This window comes from Homarus americanus, unplaced genomic scaffold, assembly GCF_018991925.1.
Source record: "Homarus americanus isolate GMGI-L3 unplaced genomic scaffold, GMGI_Hamer_2.0 scaffold24694, whole genome shotgun sequence".
Taxonomy (NCBI): domain Eukaryota; kingdom Metazoa; phylum Arthropoda; class Malacostraca; order Decapoda; family Nephropidae; genus Homarus; species Homarus americanus.
In genome coordinates, this window is record NW_024732780.1 from 9,773,326 (window position 1) to 9,796,829 (window position 23,504).

A 23,504-nucleotide genomic window follows, 5' to 3' on the forward strand; every position below is an offset into this window, starting at 1 on the left:
GTAAACAAAAGAATGTCGACTCTTATCATCTATAATATAAGTGTTTCGATCCTAACATAAGACAATAAGTAGTACAGGTCACTATAAGTACAATGGATTTATAAGTACAAGAAAGTTGATTATAAGTACTAATAAATAAACAAATGACTATCAACCCAATAAATAAATGACTATCAGCACAATAAACAAATGACTATCAACATAAACAACTATTGAAAGCAACTTTTACATTGAACAAAGTAAACAAGTGATTATTCATGTTGATAACTACAGTAATAGTAACAAAAGTACGGTACATAATAGTGCGGTACAGTAATGAGGATGGTTTTTCTTATTGCCCATTTCAGAGTACTAAATAAATATGCTATTAAGTGTGTTTGTGGTACATAATACTGTATATACTTGTCACCCCAACTGTGTATACTCCTCCCTGGGCATAATAATCTCCCACTGTGCCTACTACCTCCACATAATAATCTCCCCATTGTGCCTCCCCACTACCCCGGGCATAATAATCTCCCCACTGTGCCCTCCCCTACCCCGGGCATGTACTCCCCACTGTGCCCTCCCACTACCTCCAGGCATAATAATCTCCCCCACTGTGCCTTCCCCACTACCTCCCGGGCATAATAATCTCCCCATTGTGCCCTCCCCACTACCCCCGGGCATAATAATCTCCCCACTGTGCCCTCCCCACTACCTCCTCCTCAGATGAGAACTGACCATTAGTGTTGTGTTACAGGTGGCAGGTGGACGAGTCGTCTGACTGGCCTCCTACACTCCCTCCACGCCCACGCCACGCCCGTGCCCGCCCAAGCTGAGGGGTCACCTGGGGACAAGTCGTGTGTAAGATACGTGGGGGGTGAGGGGTCCCCCGTGGTGAGGTACGTGGGGGGTGAGGGGTACTCGTGTGGTCGTGGCTCCCCATCACCACCTCACATCACCACCATCTCCGCCGCCCTCACTATCCATCCTCACTCCACCTCTTCTTCCTCCTCCTCGCCTATATGCGCCCACACTCCGCCCAGCGCCCCGCCCGTCACGCCCACGGGCTCCTCCACGCCGCCCACGCCAGACAGTGATAGTCATTTAACCCTCTCGTGTAGCCAGTGTTCCAGCCCTCTGACCGCCTCACCCCTCCACGCCCACCACCACCACCATCACCCAGCCTTGCCTCATGCACGCCCAGACTCACACGTATTTGAGGTACGGGAGCCGTGCACGTGTGAGGAACGACTGTTATTGTCCGATGCTCCCCCACACCGCCACCCACCTCACACCCAGCTCCACCTCCTCCCCACTGGCGCTGATAAGTCGTCCAGCACCCTTGATAACATAACTGCAGGTGATAACACGGCGGCAGTCTACCACACCACGATTTCAGGTGCGAGTTACGACAGTGGCGGTGAAGGTGAGGAGAGCGGCGCGACCCACCACAGTGACGCACCAGGGGACGCTCTACCCGACACCAGAGCTACGAGTAAACACCCCAGAGGTTATCACACTCTGGGGAAAAAACTCAAGAAGATATTATTTAAATGGTCAGAACCCCCGGGGGACGAAGCGACCAAAGGGCGGTCTTTTATCCCGACTGACACACACTTGGACGGAAGCACGCCTGAGGTGGACGACAGTACTGTAGCGGAAACAGATAGTGGCGATAGTGAGGGAGAGAGAGAGCCAGACCAGAGAGAGAGAGAGGAAGTGAGAGCAGGGGAGACACCAGCAGGTGACGAGGCACACACTGCCCTCACCATACAACACCACCCCTTGCCTCTCCTCGCCTCCCTCACTCTACAGCCTCGCACTGGCGAGGACGACGACACTGACTCCTCCGTCACCAGTCAACCTCACGCTGCATCCCTACCCCAACGTGACTCTCCCCTACACGCTCCTCACGCACCCGGTCAACCGTCTCGGCCACGTGATGAAGACACTGAACACTGGGTAGAGAGCAGCGGTGTGCCGAGTGAGGGCGAGGAGAACGGTGAGAGAGAACACAGGAGTGGAGGCGGTCGGCGGGAGAGTATAGGAAGCGTAGTGAGTGAGGGTGGAGGTGTGAGAGGTGTCCAGCGTGTGGTGTCCTCCACCTTATCACAGTGGAGGCGTCTCCAGGGTAGTGTAGGCTGCCTCACCACTGCCATTAAGCAGCGCTACCATCACCGCCTCCTCAGACGCGAGGTCTCAACGCCCATAACAGGGCAGAAGGAACCGACTGCAGGACGGGAGGAAACAGTAGGAAGGCAGGAGTACCCGTGGGCGGCCTCCCCGCCCACCCGCAGAACACAGAGATCAGTGACAGACAAACCAACATGCGCTGATCTGGATCTGGAAGATAACTACCCAGACGATGAACTTGTGGACGGAGAAACTTCACCAGATGTGTCTCAGATTAAGTCCTTCGACGACCTGGGTGGTAGTAGTGAGCTCATAACTAGTGGGGACCTCGGCGTGAGTGGCAGTGACGTGACGAGCATCACGTCAGGCGAGGCCCGGGAGGGTTTATCGGTGTGCACGTCGCCAGTGGGAGTGTCGTCGCCCAGCACCTCGTCAGGAACTACCTCATCAGATGACACGGGGGACACTAGCACAGGCACCGTCATATTCAAGTCTCTGGCTGCTGACACACTGGATGATGATGATGGTGACGCCCTGCCAGACGAGGCTGTGGTGATGGACAGGGGTGACAACCTGCTGCAGGAAGGTGTTACTCCACACCAAGACCTTGATGAAGAGGAACTGGACGAGGGTGATCTAACTCCCCACATCTCCTACACCGACATCACAGCCTCACTAAACGAGGTTGACGCCATGAGTGAAGTGGTGCTCACTGACCTCGCTAATGATACTCAAGAATCAAGAAGGATGCCCAGACGCAGTAACGACGGCGTCAGTTGTGAGGGAGAGCCGGTGGCCAAGCGTCCTTCTCTGGCTGGCTTGGACGATGGTCACCAACACACCTACTCCCCGCACCCCACGCCTTCCTCTCCGCACCCCACGCCTTCCTCCCCGCTACCACATCCGCCCCCTGTCGCCAGCCCACGCTTAGCTCTCTCCCTCACTCGCAAGCAGTTCTGCGAAGGTATGATGGGCGGAGATGACGACGCCTCTCTGTTGGGTGAAACGGAGAGTGAAGGAGACAGTGGTAGTGAGGGCACCGAGATGAAGGAACTGTTGCTCCCAGGTGCTAGTGACGGAGGTAGTGAAGACGTTAAGCAGAGTGATGAAGTGTATGTCTCCACCACCACAGAAGATTGGCACCTGGAAGAAGTATCTGTTGGCCAGCAGGAAGGTCGTCCCGCACCTCTTCCCGATGAGATGTCAGATTACTCCGAGAACGATCAAGAAACAGGTGGTGATAAAAGTGTAACAAGAGAGAGAGAGATGGCAGAGAGACTGGCTGGTGGAGTCATCGAGAGGATCACGGGAGATGGAAGAGGTAAGGGGAGTGACCAGGTGGTGCCCGGGGGTCAAGAGGAACCACCCGTGACCCCGGGGATAACTGACGGTGTTGGTCAAGGTGAGAGAGAAGTGACGCAGGTGATAAGTGATGACCACAAACAACAACAGCCATATGTGACCCCGGTGATTAGTGTTGACCTTGTTTTAAGTGAACAAGAGGCAGGAGTGACCTCTGTAAGTGGTGATCAAAGACAACAGGAACCACAGTTAACCCGTGATGACCTTGACCACACCCAGCAGACACCAAGTGCGATCCCAGCAATTAGTGTTGACCTTGTCCAGAGTCTGCCACACCCAGATATGACCTCAGATGTTAGTGATGACTTTGATAACGGTCAACAAAAACCAAATATCATTCCAGAAATTAGTATTGACCTTGTTCAAAGTGAGCCAGATGTGACCCCGGTAGAAAGTGATGACCTCGTTCAGGGCCAACAAAAGCCCAGTGGGACCCCGGTAGTGACTGGTGACCTCAGTCAGAGCCAACAAAAGCCCAGTGGGACCCCGGTAGTGACTGGTGACCTCAGTCAGAGCCAACAAGAGCCCAGTGTGACCCCGGTAGTGACTGGTGACCTCAGTCAGAGCCAAAAAAAGCCCAGTGTGATCCCGGTAGTGACTGGTGACCTCAGTCAGAGCCAACAAGAGCCCAGTGACACCCCGGTAGTGACTGGTGACCTCAGTCAGAGCCAACAAGAGCCCAGTGTGACCCCGGTAGTGACTGGTGACCTCAGTCAGAGCCAAAAAAAGCCCAGTGACACCCCGGTAGTGACTGGTGACCTCAGTCAGGGCCAACAAGAGCCCAGTGACACCCCGGTAGTGACTGGTGACCTCAGTCAGAGCCAACAAGAACAAAGTGTGATGCCAGTAATTAGTGAGAGTGTCACTGAGGGTGAACAAGGCTCAGGTGTGGTGGGTGACAGAGGCCAAGTTCCGGTGGTGGAGAGTGACGACGATGACGATGATGACGAGAGTGTGGCGGTGGGTCATCGTGACGAGGAAGATGATGATGATGATGATGAAGGAGTGAGTGTGACCCAGGATGATGGTGACGTCACTATGGATATGGGCGGTGAAGACGAGGTGTTGGTGGGCATGGACGGTGGTGCCGGCCCGAGGATCCTGGTCACCGAGGCTGTGGGCGTGAGCTCCGGCACCACGCCCACCATAGTGGTCGAGAGTGGTAGTGCGGCGTCAGGAATGGGCGGCTCCCTAGAGGGGGCAGCATTCTCCACCCAAGGCACCTTCACCCCAGCCTCCACCCTCGCCGCCCACCTGGCTGCCCATCCCCGCCCACCTACACCCAAATCGCCCATTACCGTGGATGAGTGGGTGGCCGCCCTCCCCCAGACCATTAGGTAAGTACATCAGCGTACACTTTGTTTCTCGTGTTCTTGTACAGTGATCAGAAGCCCAGGTGTACAGTACAGTATCCACAGGTGTCAATGCAGGTAATTTAACTTCACCTGGACTCACATTAAGCAACACCTGACCCCAAAACACACACCCAAACTATAGAATGTTTAGTAAGAATGTTAGTACTGTAATCAATGTTTACTTAGAATGTTTTAACACTACACAACTCATTTGGATATCTATCTGGACTCATTTGCATACAGACCTTTTAAATGTTGATCCATCTTTTGTATTCAAGATTATTAAACAGATGAATTGATGGCTTGTGTAGTCTATTGCCCCGGGGGTGTAGTATATTGCCCCGGGGGTGTAGTCTATTACCCCGGGGGTATAGTATATTGCCCCGGGGGTGTAGTATATTGCCCCGGGGGTGTAGTCTATTGCCCCGGGGGTGTAGTCTATTGCCCCGGGGGTGTAGTCTATTGCCCCGGGGGTGTAGTATATTGCCCCGGGGGTGTAGTCTATTGCCCCGGGGGTGTAGTCTATTGCCCCGGGGGTGTAGTCTATTGCCCCGGGGGTGTAGTCTATTGCCCCGGGGGTGTAGTATATTGCCCTGGGGGGTAGTCTGGTGTAGGGGGTGTAGTATTGCCTCTGGGGTGTAGTCTGTTGCCCCTGGGGGTAAATTATTGCCCCGGGGTGTGTAGTATGGGCTGCCCTGGGGGTGTAGTATATTGCCCCTGGGTGTAGCTCTGGCTGTCTCTAGATGTAGCTCATCCCAGGATGTGGCCTATTGTCCAGGATGTAGTCTACGTCCCAGATGTAGTCTATTGCCCCAGGATGTAGTCTATTGTCTTCAGATGTAGTTCATTGGTTCTAGGATGTAGTCTATTGCTCTAGGATGTAGTCTATTGCTCTAGGATGTAGTCTACGTCTCGGGGGTGTGGTCTATTGCTCTAGGATGCAGTCTATTGCTCTAGATGTGTATATTGCCCCGGGGGTGTAGCCTGCCTAGAATGTAGTCTATTGCCATGGAGGTGTAGTCTATTGCCCCTGGGTGTGTAGTCTATTGCCCTAGGATGTAGTCTATTGCCCTAGGATGCAGTCTATTGTCCTAGGATGTAGTCTATTGCCCTAGGATGTAGTATATTGCTCTAGGATGTAGTATATTGCCCCGGGGGTGTAGTATATTGCCCCGGGGGTGTAGTATATTGCCCCGGGGGTGTAGTATATTGCCCCGGGGGTGTAGTCTATTGCCCTAGGATGTAGTCTATTGTCCTAGGATGTAGTCTATTGCCCTAGGATGTAGTATATTGCCCTAGAATGTAGTCTATTGCCATGGAGGTGTAGTCTATTGCCCCTGGGTGTGTAGTCTATTGCCCTAGGATGTAGTCTATTGCCCTAGGATGTAGTCTATTGCCCTAGGATGTAGTATATTGCCCTAGAATGTAGTCTATTGCTCTAGGATGTAGTATATTGCCCTAGAATGTAGTGTATTGCCATGGAGGTGTAGTCTATTGCCCTAGGATGTAGTCTATTGCCCTAGGATGTAGTCTATTGCCCTAGGATGTAGTCTATTGCCTTAAAATGTAGTCTGTTGCCTCGGGGGTGTATTCTATTGCCCCTGGTGTGTAGTCTATTGCTCCGGGGGTGTAGTCTATTGCCCCGGGAGTGTAGTCTATTGCCCCTGGTGTGTAGTCTATTGCCCCGGGGGTGTAGTCTATTGCCTCGGGGGTGTAGTGTGTTGCCCCGGGTGTGTAGTCTATTGCCCCTGGGGTCTATTGCCCTGGGGGTGCAGTCTATTGCCCCGGGTGTGTAGTCTATTGCCCCTGGGGTCTATTGCCCTGTTTTTTTACTGTCACCAGGTAGTCTATACAAGTTGTGAAGGATCGTAAGTTTATGCACGGTCGAGGTGAAATTTTACCATCCATATATGCTAAATCTGCGCTCTTATACCTACGCTGTACCTAATTACTGCACCTTACAATGTGCCAATCTATCCAGGGTGTTTCAGTTGGGTTAGGTCACATATTAATAACCTATAGAAATAAAGGTATCTATATGTGGGCGTATTGTTCCATTCGAGGCAACTCCTGTTTACACCCAGCCTTTATCTGTCGTATATCTGTCCAAGCTATATTTAAAAACTTACCAGCCAGTTCGTGTTGATGGTGGTGTTTGGTAGCTTATTTCCCGATCAAAGTTTTTATCTAATTCCATCCTGAATCTAAATAAATTAAATAAAAATAAAATGCTACGTGTTCGCTCCTGATTTGATAGTTTGTCTTTATTTATACCACCTTTATTTAATCCCACCTTCCATTTACACTCGCCTCACACACCACGTCTCTCAAGAAAATATAAATTCATGTTTTTAATGCCTTTATACGGAAGGTCCATATTGCCAGGGATTAATATGTTATAATTACATTCAAGAGCAACTTTATTCAGTCCGCTGACCAAATTTGAACCGAATAATCCTACTGTACTAAACATACTATCATCATCTTTAAATATTTCACATAATCTCATTTCTCTCTATCTACATTGTTCACTAGATAACCGAATCCCATTTCCTGGACTTGGATTTTTTTTAATATATGTATTAAATTGCTGGTGATTTTTTATGTCCACAGTAAAATTTCGTGTAGGACTTCCCTGTTTTTTTTTATTATATGATTTAATTATTTTTTATTGTTAATCTTTTTGTCGTATTTATTTTGAATTATATTTTTATTTTTTGAGTAATGGTTAAACGTTGATTCTTGTTAATCCTAATTTTCACACTCACACTACACCCTTACACCACCACTACACCCTCACACACCCACTACACCCTCACACACCTACTACACCCTCACATACCCACTACACCCTCACATACCCACTACACCCTCACACATCCACTACACCCCACACCCACTACACCCCTCACACACCTCACTACACCTCACACACCTCACTACACCTCACACACCTCACTACACCCACTACCCTCACACTCCCACTACACCCCACCACACCCTCGCACACCCCACCACACCTTTCACACACCCCCACCACACCCACCACACCCTCACACACCCACCACACCCCACACACCCACCACACCCTCACACACCCACCACACCCCTCACACACCCACCACACCCTCACACACCCACCACACCTCACATACCCCACCACACCCCACACACCCACTACACCACACCACCACTACACCTCACACACCACCACACCCACCACACCCCCACACACCCACTACACCCCACACACCCACTCACACACTCACACACCACCACCACACCCTCACACACCCAGCCACACCCCACACACACCCACTACACCCCACACACACACCACACCCCCACACACACACTACACCCCACACCACCACTCACCCCACACACCCACCACACCCCACACACCCACACACCCTCACACCACCACCACACCCCACACACCCACCACACCCCACACCACCACCACACCTCACACACCCACACCCTCACACACCCACTACACCCTCACACACCAACTACACCACCACCACTACACCTCACACACCCACTACACCCTCACATACCTCACTACACTCACACCACCACTACACCCCACACACCCACTACACCCTCAGCGACCACCACTCACACCCCACACACCACCACACCCCTCACACCACCACTACACCTTCACACACCACACCACACCCCACACCACCACCACACCCCTCACACACCCACTACACCTCACACACCCACTCACACCCCCACACAATCTACTCACACCCTCACCACCACTACACCACACCACCACCACACACCACCACTACACCCTCACACCACCACTACACCCTCACACCACCACTACACCCTCACACCACCACTACACCCTCACACACACACTACACCCTCACACCACTACTACACCCTCACAACACCAATACACCCTGTTACACCCACACTACATTTTCAATTTCATGGTTCCGGCCAAATTTGTGTAAACTATATCGACCGGTAAAATGTTTAAAGAATTAATTAGTCTCATAATTACTCAATTTGTACACACCAATTTCCAGCTTATCGTATGTTAAATGATTTTGTAATTAAACACAGTACGTGCTCATCGTGTGAACTCCCACATTCCTGTAGTACAAATTGAAGAAAATGCCTGCTTAACCAATGGATGTTTTCAATTAAGTGACTCTCAGGGAAAAAACCTTTACATATCTGTGTATTTTTTTTAAGTTTAACTCGAGACATAATCCATAGTTTGAGATTATTACTTTACCATTAAACACCAGATTTTATACAGTTTATGGTGAAATGATGGATGAAGGATCAGTTGAATGTGATTAGTACAGTATTATATAAAGGAGGTTGATCATCACAGTGGGAGTACAGTATGTGGTCTACTGAGCCTAATGGATTGAAGGATAATTGTCAACTCAATTCTCTCCTCTAGGGCTTTAAGAAGTTAGGAGTGAAATTCCTTACTTATTGAATTAAAAAGAACTCTTAGGGGGCCATCTTAATACTGTGCTGTTACGAGAGTTTTGGATGTGGTGGTTTAGAACAATACAGTAGTCTATATTGTTAATTCGGATAATCACAGTTGCATAAGTCAAGTTCATGATGGGTAGTTCAGAGAGGAATAGTAGACCTTCCTATGGGGTAGTTTAGTTTAGTTCATCTTTAGAATGATTTGACCTCGTCTCTTTTATAGGTTTATTAATACTTGTCGTTTTATTTCCGGTTTGGTTTTATTTTCATTATTTTAATTTGTTTAACCTTTTACTATTAATTATCTCAGGTGCCATATGACCTTGGCTGTTGTGGCACTAAGATAATGTTCATAATCATTCATTCATTATGATGAATTGAGCTTCTTCCTCTCAGTGACACTCCCAGGAAACATTAGGTGAACATTTATTATTGCCAGTTCTGGTTGTGGAGCTGAGCTTTTCTCTTTTAAGAGTGGTGGGGTCAAGGCTTGACCTGCCCATGAATGTTAAATACACATACAGTACAGGGTATTCTATGTGACACCAACTGCTCTGTGTTCTCCAATGTACAGTACAGTATCTTACTTTAAAAAGTAAATACTGTGTACTCCATACAGTACTGTAGTACCTGTTATGTTAGTTTTTGAGATTAGCATTTTGGTAGGTTATGCATCACTAAGCAGTTTACAGTAGCCAAGGTCCATTTTATTCACTATATTTACCCTTTTAATGGATCAGAAATATATATTCAAATGTTTCGTCAACTTTGGGATGGAAAAATTGTGATACAAGTACTGTATGATCAAACCTGTGATGTAGACACTGTAACTTGAAAAGGGAAGGTTACAGTACAGTACAGTACAGACATATTAGTAGTGCTTTAAAACTTCATTCTTGTTTCCTAATAAGAAATTGAAAGGATTAAAAGTATCGTAATTAAGCGGAACTCGTAAATCAGGATGAAGACAGAAGATAGAAAGGAAAAAGTGAAGAATTCAAGGCAGAGTAACTTATGAGAAGACTGTAGACAGTTAGGAATGCGGTCCTGTACTGTATGTGTGTTGGGAAAGTTTGTGTAATATGCAAAAACTTAGCCGTACATGTTTTAGGAATATTTTTATGAAATGCCAAAAAAACTGCAAATACATAATTATAGTATGAACGTTACTGATAGTGTGAGATTAAAAAATAGCTGGGGATTATGTGTGACAAATGTTTATATACTGTATAGTGCAGAAAGTTAGGTAATGCAAGACTTAGGAATGTCTTTGAATAGTGCAGAAAATTAAGGAACAAGTGTGTACAGTATAAAGGAATATAAAGAAAGTTCGCGTAGAATGTAGTCTTCAGGAATCCATGAGTTAGGTTAGGTTATGAAAAGTACAAAAAGTGGGAAGATTCGTGTGAGAATAAGGTTATGCTTGTATAATGTGGAAAAGTGAAGGAATACATATGTGAGGTTGGTATATGCAGTACAGTATTGAAAGTCAACTACTGTATTACTGTAAGCATATGAATAGTCTCATGTACAGGTGACCCCCAAGTTAGGACCGGTGAATAATCGTATAGGTTACATTTTTGGAGAACAGAAAATTCGACTTTATTTCCCCTGCCTACTTAACGACAAGCACAATGGAATAAAAGCTGATAGCCATTACTGTATAAGGCAATACAATTCTCCTACTCATAATACATTAAACACATTAATTGAAAAATATATGATTGGGTAAGAAAACATTTCACATTTACAAACCAACACAAAATGTCACCGCAGTCAGTTATTGATTTGTAAACACTGGGCAGTCGCAGCGAGTCTCACAGTCATTGTTCTTAAAACAATCACTTGTAAGTGTAATTGTGGAACGCCGAGCACTCAGGGAATATTCCATTCTTAAACTGGCATAAAAGAGAGCAATTTGAATGTGGACAAGGAATAGTAACAGTTTGGGGCCCAGAGTTGGCTTGGCAGGCGAAGACAGGTGACCGTAGGGGTGATCATTAAACCAAGAATAACCGAGTGTAACTCAGGTGTGGGGTATAAGTACGACTACATCGTTAAAACGAATATCCGTAACATGAGACATTATAACTTGGGGGTAACCTGTACAGCACCGGTAATATGAGAGAGAATCAGCAGTGTTTACCTGATGGTTTTGAAGTGACAATATACCATGTTACACATAAAAGGTTATACTGAGGCCATCTTATTCAGTGGAAGGGTTTTCCCTGTAACAATCACTGTACAGTATTTACCTAATTGAAAATAGTACAAGTATTTTTCTTTTATTTGTGTATTATTATAAAACCTCTCATGTCTACTGTTGGCTTGGCACTCATTATAAATTAAATATGCATTAATATTACTTTTTATTAATTGTATTTTTTATACAAAAGTAGGTACAGTATAGGCAGAATGGGATATTGTCTATATATACATTAACACGATAAAGGTCAACACCCAATACAGTTTAACACTTGCCACCCTAGAGCAACAACACAGTGGTGTTCACTTATTCCAGACAATGAAATTTGAAACTTAGTCCAAAACCTTTCCATATTTATATTTGCCTCTCATCAACTTAGGCACCGGGACTACACCAGGACAAGGCACTTGCCCGGGCACCTCACAGATACATTGTCGGTCACATCCCCATCCAAAGTTTGCCGGGTTGTCGCGACTCTGGCGTTCTCTCTCTTCCTCCGCTAGTTTGGTGTCGGATTTACAAAACACTTTCCTAAAATGATCGTGGATGTCGGACCTAGATTTAGAGTCGACATCCATCAGGACGTCTCCCCCGTCATCTAAGAATACTCGTATAAATGGTGACGGTGTTATGTTCTTGAACGTGGCAACCTAGAGGAGGAAAAAGAGAAATTACATAAGAATTAAGATTGGTTTTCAATTTTTGTAAGATGTAAAAGAAAAAATTATGAAAATGTAGGTTTTAAGGATGTTATAGTTCTAAAAATTAAATGGCTAAAGTTTTTTTTCAGCTACAACACTGTACTATTGCTGTGTCTTGATAAAATCACACGGGAAAAGGGAAACAACGGAGCACCTTAGCTTTCGTCTTTATTCAAGACATCTTCAGAGGCAACTGAATTACATGGACAGAGAGAGGCTTAAATATACAGGGTGACCTTATTAAACATGAGGTCAGGTCATAATGATGTCATCCACTAATCCCCACACCAACACACACGTAGAGGAGCTTAAGAGAAGGGGGTGACGTGACTAGTGGATCTACATGAAATATTACTGTACAGTATGTGTAATTATACAGTACTGTTGTTAAAATTAAGATAATATACACAATTTACCATATACAGTACTGTACCTGTCCTACAGTACAGTACATAATATGCTGAAAGTAGCAACAGAATAAAGATTTTTATTTTTATATTTTTTATATTTGATGTATTGTACATTTGTACTTTACCTGTATTTGTGGGTTTTTATACTGTAGCTGTGAGAGGTGCCAGAACACAAACTCTTGCGCCCCCTTGTGGTGGTCCCCGATGGTGTTGTAGTTCACGGTCACCACCTGCAACACCACCCATTGTTAATACTCTACTGTACTGTACTGGTCTCCTGCACACAAAAGACTTTTTATTTTTTTGGCCTTTCTGCCTTACTTTGAACAATGTATCTTTTCAGAGCTGCAGTTATATAAAAATAACACAGGCTTGTAATACTCAAACTTTATTGTTCTGCACAATGTCATTATATGTCATTGATTAACTATAAATAAAGAATCATATCTAATTAGTGATTCTGAACTTTAAAGCTGCAGTGCCAGTGAGGACATGTACCAGTGCAGCAGCGGTACTTGTGGGCTGTATTTTACAGTGCAGTACTACCAAAATTTTTTATCAATTAGCAAAATTGAAGATCATTTTTAAAGTTACAAAATGTTAAGGAAGAATTTAGAAGGTTGCTATGATTATACTGTAGTTGGAGTACAGTAAAGCAATTTATTATAGAATTAATGGGTTGAGGTGAGGTATGGGACCAGAGACTTGAAAACTAAACCAAAAATGCCTTTACAATGTTTAAATGTTTATTTCAGTTAACATTGGTAACAGCTGAACATTGAGGCTCCACTGTAATACATACAGGTGCATACAGTATATTACCGTCTTCTTTTAACCTTTATACCGCATCATAGGTGATTGTAGTCTTAAAAAACAGCAATTCATATTGGTAATGCAGAGAGGAACACAAGACATTCTTTCCCTCCTGACCAACTTAAAAGCTAAAGATCAATACATGATCCGCCAGGCCACCCAGGAGTCAGCTCATAGTTGCTACAGATTAGATTTAATTTAAATATTACCAATTAACTGAGCACAGTATTATTACTAATGATCACAAAGTTTAGGATAATTATGTTTTACTAAGAAATTATAAACAAAATAAGCAATGGCAAAAAAAAAATTGACAGACCAGCAATTCCAAAACTACAGATTGGAAACCACTGTTGGACTATTACCCTGTGAAGCAGAGGGAAAGTGCAGGGTTAAAAACAAATGCTGTACATATATATATAGTACAAAGCCTAAAAAACTATATTAGTGAAAAATTGCTCAAAGGCAGAACATACCATACAGAAAACTCAGATCAAATAACAATGACCCCAAATAGATAAATAACTATTTAAATAATATTATTGGACAAAGGAAGGCTATAGGTAGGAGAATAATGCGTGAAGTTTACCTCAGAGATTAGTATAAGGTATTGGCCAGTAGGGTTAAGACCGAGATAAGAAAAGCAAAGAGGAATAATGAACTGAAGGTAGCAAGGGAGGCAAAGACAAACCCCAAGGGATTCTATCAAATGTATCAAACTAAAACACAGACCAAGATTGGACCAATACAGTCAGATACCGTCGAGCTAACTGATAACGACGGATAAATGAGCAATAATCTGAACATATATTTTTCAACAGTTTTCACCACCTAAAATTTAAACATGATACCCAAGGCACCGACTATATAGAGATAGTGAAGAAACTAGATTTAGTGAGATAGTAGTGACTGGTAACGATGTTAGTAAACAAATAGACAAGCTAAAGCCTAATAAGTCACCAGGTCCCGATGAGATATTTGCCAGATTATATTAAAGGAATATAAGGAAGGAAATTTGTTTAACATGTCATTAAAAACGGGCGCAGTGCCAGAATCCTGGTATTCATTCATTCAGACTCTTCGTATTTCAGTGAACCAAGAGAGACATAAAACAAATCTCAAACTCATTCCTGAACCTCTAGTCAGCAACTTGTTTGAAGTGTGCAAGATGGGCCGAGTAGTAATGTGTGGGCCCAGTTGGTTATTTTAGGTGGGCCGAGTTGGAGGTACACGGCTACAGTTTCCTCCATTCTTATGTACACAACCTCTTCCAAATACTGTATATTAGCCACATCATTGTTACACAAGGTTGGTTCATTATCATATTATGTAGCAGTTGCTGTAGCCTAAATAGTCATAAGGTACAGTTGCCTTGGCAGTGTCGGAGTGCAGATCTTCCGGCCAGAGATTAATGCTCAGGAAAGGAAAAATGATGTTGCAAGAAATATTTTCATTATCCATTTTATGGCATTCTCACGAGGCAAGGAGGAGAAATGCCCTTCTGTTGCTGGTTCAAGTGCACAATAGGTGTAACAAAGGCTAATATGGAGGACTTCACAGCCTCCCCCCCCCCCCCATCTCGGTAATAGCAGTAAGTTCACCCACAGCAAGTGTTATGTTCGGTTAAGGATGGTTAGGTTAACTTTAACGATTTAAATAAACACTTTTTAACACATTTGCCATAACTACGATTTTTGTCCACTATGAATCGGTGAAATTACAGCATTTTATTTATTTTAATTTTTTGATATGAAAAATCAATGGCTGTTTGGTCGTAGATAATTACTCTATCCAATTACTATAATTTTCTTGGTGTAGGATATAAGTTGTCTTCTAAAAATATTTGTCAAATGTAATTTATACGTGGGTAAGGTCTTCATGTATTACCTGACACAATTTTGTTATTGTTATAAGGCTAATACAAATCATAGATCACACAAGGGAAGCTCAATATTACAGAAAGGATTGGTGGATCAATTGCTGAAGATGGTTAGGTGTGAGGCGAGGCCGGGGTGCAGTACCTTGACTCTCTCCCTCAGCACCAGACGGGAGGACTGTAGGTACTGTAGTGTCCTCCTGATGGGCGCCTTGCCCTTCATGAACGGCATCTTGTCACGTTTATTGGATAATTAATTGAGTTAGTGGGTTGTGGCAGCAGGTCTCTCTTGTTCCTCCAACATGTACCACGAGTGTAAACAAACTGATCAGCTGGTGACAAGTGCGCAGGTTCAGCCGGAGTCGGGGGCGTTCAGGCGGCCGGAGTCGGGGGCGTTCAGGCGGCCGGAGTCGGGGGCGTTCAGGTGGCCGGAGTCGGGGGCGTTCAGGTAGACGACTTGATGCTCCCGGTCCCGGCCTGGCCAGTTTGAATTCGGTTACGGAGAGTCACAGTCGTTGTGTTGGTTCAGTAGGGGGAAGGTTACATAGCGTGACGAAGGAGCTGTTCTTCTTTAATGTGGTGGTGGTTCAGTGGGGATGATTACCTGCAGCATCAGACCAAAATGGCGTATGTCTGAAAGCCGCCATTTTGAGAGCATTACCTGGAAGGAAAACGTTCAATAAGTTTAAAGAGAACAGCGTGACACTTCGCTCTTAACATTCCATTAATTATAGATATATTTTTATTACTTCAGTTTCTTGTTCACAAAAATATACCAAATATAAGCTGTATTAATGGATGGATAAAAGTGGTAATACAGTATATCTGTTAATTACAATAATTTATTAATGATCGATAAAGTTTTTAAAGTGAACACCTCGACCTGAACGCAACTTCATAATTAATCTCCCCAAGCAGCGAACTTTTCCTGAGTGGGACAAATGTAATAAAGACAACGTTCAAAGTGTGTCAGACTTCGCTTAAGTAAAAAGTTATATTTGGTCAATTTTTCCTCGGTGTTATATTATAAACTAACCAGGAGGGAGGGGAGGGAGGGGTAATAAACTAGCTATATAAAGCCAACAACTGTATCCTGCCTCCCGTCTCTGAGTGAGTGTTTTAAGTGAAAACAAACTTTAAAAAAAAAGTTTGAACAATTGGTACTTATTTCTTAATGTTATATAATTATTCTACCAACTTTCACTTCCTCAAAATCATCCGGGACAGATGGCTGAGGTGGTGGTTGGAATACAACATATCCTTTAAGTCAATGGTAATCAATTAAGAGCTCTTTTATCATTACAATATATATCTTTTACTCGTTGTCAGATACTATACTCTTTATTATATATAGAATTGGTTGTAAATGTGAAATACGAATGATTTTGTTTTAAGTCTTGGATAATTTTGTAATCTACTGCATATTACTTGGGTTACATTAGGTACAGTTAACGGTACAGATACGTTACAATATGCTCAGTGAACCCCCCTTTAACTTAGAAATTGTTGCAGTATCTTGGTCAGGGTTCTGTACTGGTTCCCTGGGCCTGTTGTAATAATACATAAGCAGAGGTATGTACTGGACCGTGGCTCTGACTGGCTCATTGGATTACGGTTTGTGATAGAAACAACTGGTTTCAGCTTCAATATGCATAGAAATATTCCTTAAAATATGATATATCCAATAATATAATTCTATTATTTACAAAAAGGTCAATATTCTATGAAATTTGTTTTGGGAAAAAGTTGTTCCCACACTTCACTGTATGGTTGACACAAATGATTAATTAAGATAAATATTAAGTAATTATGAGTACAGTATATGAATAAAGCATTAAAAGTAATTGGGTCATTTTATTATTTTTATAAATAAAATGTACAGTACAGTACAGTATGCCCAAATGATGTTCTCGCCGTCTTTCCAGATATCCAATCAGAGGACGTGTGTGTGTGTGTGTGTGTGTGTGCGTGTGTGTGTGTGTGTGTGTTGCCGGTGGTTGCCTGTGGTTTATGTAAATGACAACACGGGGGATCCAGTTTAGGTCAGGACATAATCTCATAGCTTCCAGCAATGATTATTCCTCGCAAGTGAAGATGTGAGAATGTACCTAACGTTTTGAATTTAAGTAAAAATAAAAAAATATATATATACGAGTTAGATAATTTTAGAAAAACCTGTGAGTTATGTCTGTTGTCAAACGTATCCAGTTATATTTGTTAATATTTGTAGGTTTTTTTGGGCACTGAACTCTATTATAGCGTTGTACACTTAACAAAACAGTGACCTAATCAGTCATATCTGTGTTAAGTTCCGTCGGGTTCCAGGGTTTAGATTTGGCCTCAGGAGAACTTATCGTTTGAAGAATATTTTTTCCTCGTCTTATATCACTGCTCGTCCTTCCTGTAATTTATCACTTATATTCTTCTTTGGTTTCATAATGTATTAATTGATTTTTCCTGTAAATTGTAATAGTAATTCAAAATAATATTGTTAGTTTGTTTTCCATAGATGCTAGGAAAATATCGTTCAGGCGTACTTTTAATTTTTTTTTATAAATCAGTATAAAATTACATTTATAGAGGCCAAAACACGTCTTCCTATCACCGTCTAATTTTATCATACAATCAGGTCCGTCTTCGTGGGTCTGTGTCGATTTCTTATCATAATAGGGACCCAGTTAACACGTGGCATCAGAGCAGCGGCAAACAACTCGGTTTTGATAGCAAGAACCAACACGCCAATTACTTTTTCCGATTATTAAATTTTCTTATCTATCAAAATGCCAATATTACCCGTATCTTGGTACACCATCACTTGACTTTTATATTTCAGTTCAAAATATACGCACGCAACTGAGTCATAATACAGTAAGTGAAATTTCAGTAAAATATTTAAAACAGCTGTGATTTTTAATGTATTGAACATGAGACAAGAGCACAATACTAAAATCCTCCAGCTTGTATTTTTATTTTATTTAATTTTTTATTTTTGCATGTCAGTACTTTTGGGCGCGCAATATAAGGGGATTATTATCTGTATGTTACGCCGATTGTACCTCTGTTAAACACGCCTTTGACTCACACTAAAACCAAACCAAACCAAACCAAGCCAAGCCAAGCCAAGCCACATCTAGCCAAACCAAGCCACATCTAGCCAAACCAAACGAAAACCATACCAAACCCTAACCAAACGTAATAAAACTTCACAACGTTCTAAACCAAACCAAACTACATCTAACCTAATCAAATGAAATAAACCCGAACCAAAACCTAACTAAACTAACCAAAATCTAACCAAACCAACCAAACCCAAACCCTAACCAAACCAAAACCAAACCAAAACCAAACCGAATTTAACTTTCTATCAAATCTAATTACTATTTCGTCTCTCCTTGACAGTGTGGAAGAGGACGGCGAGACATGGGGCCCCGTGGAGGTGATCGGCGGCGACGAGGATATGCTCTATTTGGGCGCCGAGGGTTAGTTAGCTTGCCAGTACACTAAACTACTTATCAATTTGTAGAGGAAGCTGTAGTAAAAGCTGGGATGTAATTTTAGAGTTTTTTTTTATATTTAATTTTAGAGTTTTTAAGTTAATATTAGAAGTTTGAAGGTGTTATTGGAGGTTTTTTTTTTTAGTTATTTGGGAAGTTGATATTTTTAGAGTTTCTGGGGCAATTTTTTTGGGGTTTTTATTGTATTTTTAGATTTAGAATTAGAGTTAGAGCTGTAGACAGGGTTTTAGGATACTCTTTAAAGCTTGGAGGGAAATTTAGAGGTTTGCGAATCAGATTTAGTTTTTTATTTTAGTGCCAAGTTTAGTTTTAGAGTTACCTTTGTAAAATTAGAGACAAATTTAGAGTTTGATTTGAGATTCAGAATGTTTTTAGTGTCGGGTTTTGAGTTTTGGAAGGATTCAGATTTTAGAGTCAGATAGATTTAGAATTTTAGAGCTGAAATTCAGACATTTTAGTCAGATTTTTAATTTCAGAGAAAAACTTGTGCAACGAAAATATATAACCAATTTTTTTCTTATTGTTATTGTTTGATATCACTTTTTTCTCCCTTATCACCATTTAATTAATTTTTTATGTAAGTTGCATCTGTCATAATTCATATGTGACATGTATTGAAAATCATTTAATACATTTTCTATTGAGTATTTCCAGAATAACAAAATAAAAAAATAAAAAAAATCGTGCCTCGGAGCTCATAGTTAGCGTGAAATTAGCTTTGAAATAATGTCAATAAATATGCTAAGTGTCATTTCAACCACTAATTACCCCACAATTAGATGATGGACCACAGAACCGGTGTGCTCTGAAGGACCTATACCAAGATTTTAAACTAAATTCCAGAGATCAAGATTTTGCTTTAAGATTCTCACCCAAAATATAACTTTAGCGTGGAATGGGAATTTAAGGGTGTTTAACTAATTAACTGGGGTTATAATTATACAACATGGCAAACTATTTTTCTAAGTTACAACTGTCATGAGTCATATGCTACAACTGTGTCATTTCATATGTAAGAGGTAGACGTAATCATTTTATTATTTTTCTCTTCTTCGGGGTACAGTATATGAGGTTAAGCAACGTATAATTTTCCAAGTTGAAATTTTATATATGGTTTTGTTGATAATCTTTTTTTATAAACACCATTGAAGGGAATGATGCCTCACAGTCATAGGTTCTTGCAAATTGTACCAGGACCTTGAGAGCTCAATTTTTAACTGCAAAATGTCTGTTTGATAATGTAATCCAAAACTTTGTTATGTCATTATAAATGTCAAAATTCACCCATGCCTCATTGTCATCGTGTAAAATCTTACATTTTGAGCGCAAAAGAGCAACACTGTTTTTTGTCTGTATTGAACGGAAACTGAACAAGATCATAAGACTTTGTAAGCAGCTATGGAATCTATCATTGAAATTTGCTGCCATTTTCTGTCTATATCCATGGAAAGTAGAGAGTGAACTGAGCTGAGAACAGTTCAAAGGAAGACTGTGGAACTTCTGTTGGGTAACGTGTCATCAAGGCAAGCCTGACCTGGACTGACCTGACCTGACACAAGGAGAGTACTGTAACTGCAAGACCCAGGTGACGCAAGTGACCCTAACAGCTCTATCCAACCCCATCGACCTCTTGACCAGTATGCAACCCCTTATGATACATAAATTGGGTAGCAACCCCGTGTTTGGGGACCGCTGCTCTAGATCTTTCCAAAGTTTCCGAACCTCATCTGTTCCTCCCAGTTAAAGATGCATTTTTAACCCTTTAGGTGGTTAATTTGTTGTTCGCTTCTGACTGTGTGTCCTTCTTGGTTTTCCCTTAAGATGTTCTCTACAGTTTTACTTATACTGTACAGGGATATTTTCTATGTTGTTTCTCTGTTAAAGGTTCTGCAGTTCTCCTCTACTGTGAAGTCTTTATATTTCTAGAAAACCACCAGTTAAGAGGGTGCTTGGAAATCCTACATATAATACTAAGTTCCAACTCTGTATAAAGTAGGGTGGTGATAGGAAGGGCATCTGGTTGTAACACTTGTTTCATATTTGCCTGATGGTAACTAGGACACCATGCCATCAGGTAATTACCCATGCAGCAGCCGTGGAAAGTGACCATAAAACAGTGATGATAATGTCACCTGTTCATCTCCCTCATCTCCACCATCATGTACACATTTTAATTGTACTTATATTGTTGCAGCTGGTCTCATGTGTGTCTCAGAATCGTTAGTGACATCTTCAGTAACCACGACCGGTGCAGCACGGTTGTCACGGGCAGATGCCTCAGTAACTGCCTCTGTCACAATTGCTGGTGCTGCCACATCAACAGCCTCCCAACCTGCCAGTGCTATCAGTGTGACCGAAGATGCCGCCGCATCATTGATGGGAGGCCGCTTACACCATCCACCTTCGTCCTTCTACCAGCCTAGTCAGATTGATGGAGCTACTGCAGTCTTTACCAGGTTAGTCAGAGACGATACAGTCATCAGTGGTGCTGTGACGTGTACAGTACTGTAGAGGTAGTAGTCATCATATGTAAGCACCCAAAGATGAAGATGAAAATATGTTGTAGAGAATGATACATGCTGATATACTGTAATAGAAAAGTCTATTATGTCAATCTGCAGTGTTGAAGGAGACAGTGGAACAAGTTGTTCTTTCTGTTGTCAAACATGCTGATAAAATGTGAATGTTTAGTATTAAGTTAACAAGCTACAGTAGTACTGTACTAACAGTTGACATGAATTCTTTTACAAGGGGCTTTGGCATTAAGAAAGTAGAAGACAAATGTAAAAATTTAACTTGAGAAAAATTGGGGTCCAGGTACCCTGAAAGTATTACAGCTGCTTTATAATGTAGTTTATGCAGAGTTGAGAAGATTGTACCCCTGTATGGCAAATTTACTTTGCTTTAGAAATTCAATGGCTGTCACTGTAAATATTTTTGTGTCATGGATTGTCCGACTGACCTTTTGGAGTCAAGTTGTGAATCAGTCAGCTGGGCCTGGAGTCACATGGTATTGTAAATCACATGCAGTCGGTACCTGTCTCTATTAATTAATCTGAACAATTGCACAGCTCACAAGATTTTTTTATAAGCTTGTGAGTATGGATTGGGAGAACAAAGAATATATACAGTGTGCTATTTCCCAGTATGATTAGTTCACCCCTCCACAATATATTAATATCTTGTTAATGCTGCTCTTGTCCCTTACAGGCCACTCACCCTAACTGACGTGGAAATAACACTTCAGGAGCAGCAGGCTGACAAGATGGGGGTTGAGGGGCGACGCTCTCAGTTTGCTTCACTCCGGGAAAAACAATCATCTTTCCAGAGTGAACTTTCAGGCCTCTCCTTCCACAGCAAGTATGTAATGTATTTAATGTTCTATACAGTGGTCATACTCTTGATTCTAACATTTGTCTAATTTGTATATTTGTTGTCTTAATATATGAGTTATGGCTGGTTTAAATAAGTTCACTTGGTGGGTAATACTAGTGTCTGTACCTGTTGTTGAGTGCCTGGTATTCCTTGTGAGAAATATTGATATGGAAAACTTACATATAATCTCATGCTCTCTTTCTCAGGAAGTGAAGGAAATAGTTTTGTCATCCCTAGCATGGTTTGTGTATAATTTTGATACAGTAAATAGGCAGTATATATTGTACTGTACTCTTATACTGTAAAGAGTAATACAGTAACTGCCATTGTAAAAGCACTAGTATGAGTTTATCTTCTTCTGTAATAATATTTTGGGCACCTAAAGCTGTTTCTTAGGTACTAGTAAAGTTTGTTGTTCGGTGCATGTTTTTGGTCAGTCTCAACCAAATTAGAAATATTTGCTTGTTTACCGCCATTTACTTACCTCCTCTTCCATGGGTTGTTGGTTCAATCCTGGGTAGTCCCAGTTTACCCAGCTGTAAATGGTAACCTAAGTTTGTAACTTAGGAAAATGCACGCAGTTGGGTACAGTACCGGCCATGCTGCCTCCTTGTGAACCGAAGGCTTAGTATACAGTGCGCTGTGTCCACGCTGTTCTTAACGGGCATTCATACCTATGTGACCCACTTTCACCCCAAGAGTGTTCTAGTAGGATCAGCTACACAGTATTATTACCAGAAATATTTTATCATACGTATATAGACTGGGATGTATTGTGGTGTTTACCTCTTCTAGTACAGTAGTGTTTAGTGTCATCCAAACTTAACATTAGGTGCATGTAGTGAGTACTTCATCACCCCCAAAAAATTCCAGATAGAGCAGCCTGAATCTGGCCAAAGAAGAGAGTCATCAAGTAAAGAAAGGACAACTTCTATATTTTCCCCCCATTGATACTTAATGTAAAGCACTGATTGGCTGTCTGGTATTAAACACAGGTAAAGTACCTTTCTTGAAATAATAACCATAATAATATTAGCAGTCATTTCATAAGGCAGATAAGAATTTTTATTATGACTTTTGGCTACAGTTACAACCAGATGAAAAAGCACACCGTTCAATTGTCCATCAGGTCAAGCATCGATTCGCTGTTGGAATCTCGTCAAGCTGATCCTGTAGAAGTGCTGCTGAGCCTCGGGTTTGGTGGCCATGCGCAGGACGGAATCTCACGTATTCCAGAGAGGTTTCTTAGACCCTCGCAGGTATTGTTCCCGGGGTTTATTCTCTTCATGTTGCC

The 23,504-nt window shown here is 42.6% G+C and overlaps 2 protein-coding genes across 2 annotated transcripts in view; one reads left to right on the forward strand and one right to left on the reverse strand.

The window, feature by feature from the left end:
* Positions 1-23,504, forward strand: part of LOC121869093 — an 82,219-nt gene that overhangs the window by 25,241 nt on the left and 33,474 nt on the right. Inside the window, exons 2-6 of the mRNA XM_042370247.1 lie at positions 743-4,817; positions 18,720-18,799; positions 21,030-21,291; positions 22,046-22,195; positions 23,340-23,469. Of these exons, the coding sequence (XP_042226181.1) occupies positions 743-4,817; positions 18,720-18,799; positions 21,030-21,291; positions 22,046-22,195; positions 23,340-23,469 (4,697 nt within the window). The remainder of the gene's footprint in view (positions 1-742; positions 4,818-18,719; positions 18,800-21,029; positions 21,292-22,045; positions 22,196-23,339; positions 23,470-23,504) is intronic.
* LOC121869095 (probable 28S ribosomal protein S25, mitochondrial) lies at positions 11,671-15,693 on the reverse strand. Its single transcript, XM_042370251.1, has 3 exons — positions 15,466-15,693; positions 12,757-12,861; positions 11,671-12,170 (listed from the first exon to the last, which is right to left on the reverse strand). The coding sequence occupies exons 1-3, from the start codon at positions 15,550-15,552 to the stop codon at positions 11,853-11,855; spliced, it is 510 nt and encodes a 169-aa protein (XP_042226185.1). The 5' UTR covers positions 15,553-15,693; the 3' UTR covers positions 11,671-11,852.